Below are 8,845 nucleotides of genomic sequence, written 5' to 3'. Positions count from 1 at the left end.
TCTCTCTTTATTGAACTCTTTTGGTTGGATGTTAGATTTTCTGGACTGATTCTCCAAGTCTTTTTCTCTTTTCCTTCTCTCTTGCTTTCTTTCTCTCTCATTCTCATATTATTTCTCTTGATTTTGATTTACAACTCTTCTATTGAATTTTAAATTTTAACCCTCATAGTTTTTATTTCCAGTTCTCTGATTGTCTAGTTTTCATGGCATCCTCAGAAAGATGCCCAGAGAGGGGGGTCAGGGGTGTCTAAAGCGGCCTGGGCTCCTCACTCTGCCTTCCCTCTCTCCCCTGAAAGCCTCCTCTGAGGTCCCACATGGCTCCTCCAGTCTGGACTCTGGTGCTGCTGGTGGGGGCTGCCTGGGGCCAGGACCACATACCTGTCCCTGTCCGGTAAGCTGGACTGAAAAACGAGGGTTGGGGATGCTCTGAGGAGTGAAGGGCAAAGTTGGGGGATGCAAGCAGGCTAGTGATGAAGGGCACAGTCCTGAGGAGGAAGGCGGGAGCCCGATGGGATGGGAAGAGGATGGTGAACAGAAATAGGGGTCCCCACAGCCTCAGAGTCTAGAACTGAGGGGTGTGAGAACTCGGCGGGAGCAGAACAGAGCTGAAATGTGAGGAAGGAGGGAGGAGGTACAGAGCTGGGGAGATAGGTCTGAGGATGGCAGAGGAAGAGAAAGAGGTTGAGCCCTCAGCATGGAAAAAACCTAAGGCAGACCCAGGGAGAGAGAGACTTCAAGTAGGAGGCAACAAGGAATGATGGCTGGCTCCGTGTCCTGGAGCTTGCATGAGGAGATTCGAACAAGGAGAACTTGAAGAACTAAAACAAAGGGCTGCTCTATGTGGCCCACGCCACCTGGGGAGGAGCGGCAGTTTCTCTGGAGTTTGTAAGGTGAAGAGAGGTAGTCAGTCCCTTTGTTAGTTATTTCTATGTTCAGCTGCATGTACTTGGGGCAATACCACCCTCGCCACACTCCCAGAAATACAGGACCTATATATTCCCTACTCTATGGGGAAAATTTGGGCTATAGGACAAGAAGACCTCAACCCAAAAGAAGGAGATTGCCCAGGTGTAAACTGATTCCTCCTCACCTGAAACCGAACCACTCCTGATGTCCAGGGCATAGAGGGATGGAGGGTACTAGTGGAGATGTGAGGAGCTCTCAGAGAAGATACATGTTCGGATATAGATGAGAACTTAAGGTGAGCTCACAGTTATTGAGGCTTATAATTCTTGATAATGACAAGTATTGTATTTTGTTATTTCTTCAAATTAATCTTAAGGAAAGAGAAGCCTCCAGACCAGAAGCCAGTCGCCGACAGCTCTAGGGATGACTGTGAGTTGAAAATCAGGACTGCTCAGACCTTCTCTCCCTCCCAGGGGGGTCACCCATATGCCCTTGGGGGCAGCCTTTAGGTGACAGAAGGTGGAGGGAACTATGGAGGAGTCCACTATAAGCCCTGCCTAAGATTCACATTCTAATTAACAGCAACAACAACAAGTATATGCTGCCCAGACAAATCCTGTCTGCCCCCCAGAATCCAGCCCCCAGGACCTCAGTTTGCTATCTCAGATCTAGACATTCTGCCCACCCCATCCCACTCCTGCCTTGAATTTCTCCTAAGAGATGACTTATTTCTCAGATTCTCTTTCCCAAATCTTGGACCCTAATCTTAGTGGCCACCTTCTCTAAGCTTAGCAGCCCTACTAACCCCTACCTGCCCAGTTTGGCTCTGAAGCTGGCCCTCTCCTCTCTCCTGGCCTCACAGTGGCCTTTTCTTCCCAGCCATTATCACCCAGTGTGATTTTGAGGACAACTCCAAACCCTTCTGTGATTGGACACAAGTGTCCACAGATGATGGGGACTGGACTCGAACCAGCGGGCCCTCCCCCACCGGCAGCACTAGGCCCCCTGGGGGGTATCCCAATGGAGGTGAGGAAGCCTAAGGTTTAGAGAGGCAGCTGGGAGGTGGGCACAGTCAGATCTGGGTGGAGGAACCAGGAAGGCAGCTGGGAGTGGGCTCCTGGGCTCTGGGAAAGATGTGGGGGCAGCCCTTGAGGATGGCAGAACCTCACCATCCTGAGCTCTGCCTCCCCAGAGGGCTACTTCCTGTACATGGACTCGAGCACCTTCCCCCGGGGCGGAGTGACCCGTCTGCGCAGCCCCCGAATATGGGAGCAAGGCCCCCTGTGCGTGCACTTCGCTTACCACATGTTTGGACTGTCATGGGGCGCCCAGCTCAAACTGCTGCTATTCAGGGGCATCAAGGACAAGCACCCCCACCTGCTCTGGAAACACCTTAACACCCAGAGCCTCTCCTGGATGCCCACTGCTGTCACTGTGCCGATAGGGCACGCCCTGCCCAGCCGGGTGAGGCTGAGGGCAGAGCCTGGGGCCCCAGTGGGAATCTGGATGTTGGGGGACCTGGGAGGGGCTGGGACAATGAGGGGTGTGGGGATGCTGGGTCATCTGAATTCAGGCAGGAAACTGGGAGCCTGAGACAAAGGGGCTCACAGGATAGGTGGTCCCTCCTCCCTCCCACAGCTGGTATTTGAAGGAGTAAGGGGCAGCACTGCTTACCTGGACATCTCTTTGGATGCCATCTCTGTCCATCGTGGCTCCTGTAATCAAGGTGAGCCCCTGTCCCTCCTCCTCTTCCTCCCACCTCGCCCCATCATCTGCTCAGGGTGACAGGAGTAGCTCAGGGACCATGACCCTAGTTTCTTCCAAAGCTGAGGCTACTTTCTTCCCTCTACTTTCACACCCTCTACCTTTGACTCTTAAAGTAGCCACATCTAGAGAGAGGTTCTCCCTTAACAGAGTTGTGGTGATACCTATGCTAAAGTGACCAATCATTCTGGTTTGTCTTGGGCTGTCCATATTTTAGCACTGAAAGTCCTGAATCACAGGGAACCCTTAGGCCTGGGCAAACCTGGATGTTTGGTCACTCTGGCTGCTACTCCAGATCTATCCAAAATTATCCCTCTAAGCTGATGTTAGAGATTTTAGGGGATCAAATTCAAGGGAGGGAAAATGCTAGAAGCTGGGTACAAGAAACTAACACTGAGCACAGGCCCTGTGCTAGATGCTCCCCTCAGACAATCTAATTTACAACATGCAGATATTGTTTATTCCTAGTTTATAGGTGAGGAAACTAAGGTTTGGGCAATTTAAGTAATCTATGCCAGGAATACAGTTGCTAGAGAGTGGGACTGTAGCTGGCTTTCCAGTCCTTTGTGGCTCAGATTAGGACTCCAGACTGAGGCATGCTCTTCAGGGCCTCCTTCTCTCGGTAAAAATAAAATCTTTCCTCCTTTCTTTCCCCTCAGTCTGCATAATGCGTACGTGTAGTTTCGACACTCCAAATGATCTCTGTGGCTGGAGCTGGATCCCAACAGCCTCTGGGGCCAAGTGGGTTCAGAAGAATGGGTCATCAGGGGTGTTGAACGTGGGGCCTGAGGATGACTTCTCCAGCCCTGGTAGTGAGTAATGGCCACACTCCTGTCCTCTGACTTTCTGGGCCTGTAGTGACCTCACAGGAGTTTATGATGTTTGCCTGACAACCCTACAATAATAACTCTACTTGGGACAATCTGGGGTGAACCCCAGCAACCTCAGACTTCTATCAGCTCAAGTTACCTGGCAGAAAGCAGATTCCAGGCATCCAGCCAGATCACCCTATTGCCACCCCACAATCACCTTTCTTCTGCATTCATCCAACAAATATTTATTGAGTACCTACAATGTGCCAGGTACTGTCCCAAGCACTTAAGATATATCAGCTTACAAAATAGACGAGAAGCAGTGGGGGGCCAGGGGAAGAAAGTTCCTGAAACAATAAAGAAGTAAATTATACAGTTATAAGATAAGCAGTGCTGTCAGAAAAATACAAAGTAAGGGGATTAGGAGTGCAGGGGTAGGGTGGGCTGTACATCTTAAATAGAGCAGTCAGGGTAGGTCTCATTCAGGTCACATATGAGTACAAATTTGAAGGAGGTAAGGGAGTGAGGCATGAAAATTTCAAAGGGAAGAATGTTCTAACCAGAGGGGCCAGCCATGCAAAAGTCCTGAAGTAGCAGCGAGCTGGTGGGGATTGGGGGTGGGAGGCTGTTGAGGTATAGCAGGGAGCCATGTGGCTGGGATGGAGAGGATGAGCTCAGACAAATCCTAGGAGGGAAAGACCATGCATGTAGAGCCTTGAAGGCCGTTGTCAGGACTGTGGCTTTTATTCTACATGGATGGTGAGCCTTTGCAGATTTGGAGCAGAGGAGTGACTTGATCTGACTTATGTTTAAAAGGATCTCCTGGTTTTTGCGTTGAGTATCCACTGAAAGGATGGGGCAAGGGTAGATACAAGGAGGTCATTTAGGAGGCTTTTGCAATAATCCAGGTGATACTCTTTCTTCCTCTTCTGTTCCATCCATGTCTATCCATAGCTTCTTTTCCCCCACCTCCCTGTGCTCTTGGCTGGGCTTTACTTCTTCTTCCTATGGTTGACTCTTTTCTTCCCTCCTTCCTTCTCTTCCTTCTCTCTTCCCTTTCTTCCCTCCCTCCCATCCTCCTCTCTTCCTTCCTCCCTCCCACGCTCCCTCCCTCTCTCCACTTTGGCTCCTTTTCTTTCCCTCACAGCAACCACCTCCTCTCTCAATCTGCCCCACACAAAGCACACTTTCAGCAGTCACTGAGTGCACGCCATGCCAAGCTTCACAAGTCAGAGAAGATCATGCTGCCTAATTTCCTCTCCGAGTTTCTACCTCTTCTTTTTCCTCCTTCCCTTGGCCTCGCTCTATTCTCAAGCCTTTCCCTTCCTACCACCTTATTTTCATTTTCTTTTCTCTTTATCTCCAGCTTTCCCTCCCCCTACTCCATGGCCCTTTCTGTCCTATCCAACTAACTCCATATTCTCCTTCCTTTGAGCTTTTCTGCTGCCTGAGGTTTGCCTTCTAGAAAGACCTTGAGAAACCCCCACCCATTTGTATTCTAAGCCCTTGCAGGCAGGGCGGAACCGGTCCATCTCCTGTGCCCCCCACCCCACCCAGCATTTAAGCTAACCCAGCCGGTTTGAAGTGAATGTTGTTGTTGTTGTTTTAGAGTTTCTCTCTCTTCCTTTTCCTATCTTGCTCAATTATATTTTTTCACCTTTCCTTTCTTTTTCTCCTACTTCTCTATTTCTCAAATGTCCCAGTATCGCCACGCCTTGCTTTTTCTTTTACCATTTACCATGCCCTTTCCTTCCCTTTCCCTCCTCCTTCCCTGTTGTTTCTTCTCTTTTCATTTCTCTCCCACTCCCTCCCGTTCTCTTTTTCATCCCTCTCCTCTCCCTTTCCCGAAGTCCACCTTCCCCGGGCCGGAGTGCGCTCATCAGACAGGCCCGCGTTCGACTCCGGAACTTGCACGCACACAGGCGCGCTGTCCGCAGCCGCCTTAATTCCCCCCACTCGCACCCCCTCGCCCCGGCTACCAGTTGCGTCACCGAGCGAGGTCCAGGTCGATTGGCTGCCTAAGCTGGTGGCAAAGATAGGGTCGGGAGATGCTAGCCCATCTGTGACAGACCAGCCGTCTTTCACCGGTTTGTGTGAATTGACTGTGTCCAGTGGGTCAAGAGAACAAAGACATTATGAGTCTGAGGGACCTAAAAAATCAGAACCCAAAGGATAAGGTTTCGGCTGCTGCTTCTGGGAGGATACCACTTTTCATACGGTGACGCCCACTTCCTTACCTCGCCCTGCCAAGCACTTCTGGAAGGACTGAAGGCGTTGGCCAGTCCTGAGACATGTGTAGGCCCACCTCAGCGCTGGCTGATTCTAGGCAGCTGTTGGAGCTCCCCAGGGCCAGGCCTCCTGCCCTTGCAGGGCCCGTCTGGGTGTCATACTCCCCCGATTTCAATCACTCCATCTTATTGACCTTTTGCTTCGCAGGTGGTTTCTACATGCTCCTGGACTCCAAAAATGCAAAACCAACGCAGAAATCTATCCTCCTGAGCCCCCTGAGCCAGTCATCTGGCTGTCTGAGCCTGTCTTTCCACTATACACTCCATGGCCAGTCTCCTGGAGCAGCCCTCATTGTCTATGCTTCCGTCTTGGGTGAGAGCGGCAAAGTCACAGGATTTACATTAACCTGAGGCTCATCCCCCAGGGTCAAGTTAATGGGGTGATATGGGTCTAGGGAAATCTGGGCTATGTGCACGATTATTCCACAGAGTGGAATCAAGAGCTGTCAGGGTACTGGATTCTAGAAAAATAAAGTGCCAGGAGGTGAGAGAGAACGTGCTGCATTCAGGGGAAGGGAATACACTACAAGCATTCCCTTTGCTGCTTATCCTTCTGAGTACAAGTTTGAAGTCATTTTCCAGTCCCTGTAATCCCATGTCCTCACATTCCTTTCATTGCAGGTAGCATCCGGAAACACACTCTTTTCTCAGGACAATCTGGTCCCAACTGGCAGCCTGTTTCTGTCAATTACACAGGCCAGGGACAGATTCAGGTATAGAGGAGCAAGAGGTCGGGTTTCCTTGCCCATGGTAGGCACCCCTGATATTGAAATGGATTGAGGGCCTGGGCACTGGGAACAAAGTGCCTGGGTCCCTGAACAGAATAAAATCAGATGGGGGTTGGGCTTTTGGGCTGTTTTCTCATGCCCGGCCCCCTCTCCCTCTCTCTTCAGTTTACTGTGGTGGGCGTGTTTGGAAAGATCCCAGAACCAGCTGTGGCAGTGGATGCAATCAGCATTGCTCCCTGTGGGGGTGAGAGCAAGGCCCTGGGAGGCCCAGATCTCTTAGAACCAGGGGTGGGATGGGGGAGGAATAGAGAGCATGGCCAAAATTTCTCAAATTTCCCATTTGGATCCCTTAGAGAGCTTTCCTCAGTGTGACTTTGAAGATGATGCCCATCCTTTCTGTGACTGGGCCCAGACATCAGGGGATGGTGGATACTGGACCAGAGGTAGTAAAAATATGCCTATCCAGCATACAGACCCCTTCGGAATGTTATTTAACAGAGGTGAGGAGATTGAGGACCCCTTGAACCAACAGATTACTAAATCTGCTCCCAGCTGGAGGGCTGGCTGATGTGATTAATGGACCGATGTTGTAGGTAGTAAAGGTAAACCAGCAGGTATTTATTGAGAAATGCCATGGGGCCAGGGCTGTGCAGATGACAGAGGTAGAGTGAGTTGAGGATTCTTATGGCTGTGGAGTCACTGAAACCCCCAGAAAATCCAAGCATCTCACTTCACTGAGCTCAAGGCTTCAAAATCCACTATATTGTTTTCATTCAAGATATTTACTGGTGCAGCCAACAAAGGAATCTGAGTTGCTGGTTTTATTTTCTCTTTCTTTCTGATCCTGCCATATTCAGTTAGAAAAGTCCAAAATGAGCAAACAAAACAAAATGCTACAATGTGGAGAGTTTGGGTATTTGCATCAAATCCCCATTTGGAAAACAAGGTGTTACTAAAGAAATCAACATTAGTCTTGCCGTGTGGAGGTTTCTCATCTTGTCCATTCCTTTCTTTTGCCCAGAAGGTGGCTTTATCTACCTTGAGGCTAACAACTTCTCCCGGGCAGGCCAGTCTTTCAGACTGGTGAGTCGGCCCTTCTGTGCTCCTGGTGCTGTCTGTGTGGAATTTGCCTACTACATGTATGGCCTTGAAGAGGGCACTAAACTGAGGCTCCTCCTGGGGAGTCCTGCAGGCAGTTCCCCAACTTCTCTCTGGCAACGCATTGGGTCTCAGAGCCCTGACTGGCTGAATGTCTCCATCACCATCCCTTCAGGACATCAACAGCCCATGCAGGTGAGAGAGTGAGCCCTATAAGTATGTGTGTGTGGGGCGTGGTAAGGGGGACATAATGCCCAGTATCCGGGAGCACATCCAAGGCTGAGAAGATGGGAGGCTGGAAGAACAGAGCAGAGGTGAATTTGGTGTTCCTGAGAAGGCTGCAGAAAAGAGGCAGGGCTAGAGTTGGACTGCTGAGGCTGGAACAAGGTGACATTTTGGCAGAGATGCTGAGGTGCCGGGGATTTACTTTCATTTCTATTTTCCTTCTCTCTCCCTCATTATTTTTAGTTGATACTTGAAGCCATCAGAGGTACCAACACTGCCTTTGTTGTTGCTGTGGGTTTCATCTTGATCAATCACGGGACCTGTCGAGGTATGACAGAACCCAAGACCCCAGAAAGCGGACAATGCTCTGGGATGACCATCCCTTGGGTTTCTCTATACGTACTGCTTAAAACGCAAGTCCTCTCTTGTGCCTGAGTTCTCAAGACAGCTTTGTTTTCTGTATTCTGCCCACCTCTACCTTCTTGGCCCCATCAGGATGCTTACTTGAGTGGATGTGACTTTGGTGCCATAAATTTCTGTAATGGGATCCAGAACCCCTTACCTATTGACTGGTGATCCTGAAGGGAAGACTGATATCCTATTCATTTTGTGTTTCCTGTACCTGGCACAATATCTGATATATATTAGGAACAGTGGTTGTTGAGTGTTTGTTAAGAGAGTGAAGATAAGCTTGGTAGTGGAAGGAGGGGTGTGAATAAGCTATCCCTTTGATCCTACCCACTCCAATTAGATGTGAGTGAAGAAAGTGGTGGTATGATTTTGACTAAACTCCAAGGATTTTTTCTTTCTTTGCAGAACCTGTGCCAACAGTGCTTCCTTCCAAATCTGCTGGCCCTTCTGAAACTCCTCTCTCCACTGAAAAACCTATGGCCACCACAGGAAAACCTGTGGCCCCCACAGAAAAACCTACTGTCTCCAATGAAATATCCACCATTCCCACAGAAAAGCCCACTGTCCCCACAGAAAAGCCCACCGTCCCCACAGAAAAACCCATCTTCTTCAC

The 8,845-nt window shown here is 49.9% G+C and overlaps 1 protein-coding gene across 1 annotated transcript in view; it reads left to right on the top strand.

Moving 5' to 3' along the window:
* Window positions 1-314: 314 nt before the first annotated feature.
* ZAN (zonadhesin) overlaps window positions 315-8,845 on the top strand; it is a 33,459-nt gene continuing 24,928 nt past the window's right edge. The window contains exons 1-13 of the mRNA XM_039848933.1: window positions 315-358; window positions 1,274-1,335; window positions 1,786-1,932; window positions 2,099-2,370; window positions 2,545-2,632; window positions 3,330-3,482; window positions 5,919-6,083; window positions 6,392-6,483; window positions 6,664-6,742; window positions 6,852-6,998; window positions 7,520-7,791; window positions 8,065-8,149; window positions 8,638-8,673. Coding sequence (XP_039704867.1) covers window positions 315-358; window positions 1,274-1,335; window positions 1,786-1,932; window positions 2,099-2,370; window positions 2,545-2,632; window positions 3,330-3,482; window positions 5,919-6,083; window positions 6,392-6,483; window positions 6,664-6,742; window positions 6,852-6,998; window positions 7,520-7,791; window positions 8,065-8,149; window positions 8,638-8,673 — 1,642 coding nt within the window. The remainder of the gene's footprint in view (window positions 359-1,273; window positions 1,336-1,785; window positions 1,933-2,098; window positions 2,371-2,544; window positions 2,633-3,329; window positions 3,483-5,918; window positions 6,084-6,391; window positions 6,484-6,663; window positions 6,743-6,851; window positions 6,999-7,519; window positions 7,792-8,064; window positions 8,150-8,637; window positions 8,674-8,845) is intronic.

Source organism: Pteropus medius, unplaced genomic scaffold (genome assembly GCF_902729225.1).
Source record: "Pteropus medius unplaced genomic scaffold, Ma_sr-lr_union100, whole genome shotgun sequence".
NCBI classification, from domain to species: domain Eukaryota; kingdom Metazoa; phylum Chordata; class Mammalia; order Chiroptera; family Pteropodidae; genus Pteropus; species Pteropus medius.
Note: the sequence above shows the minus strand (reverse complement) of the source record. Positions and strands in the feature narration are given on the sequence as shown.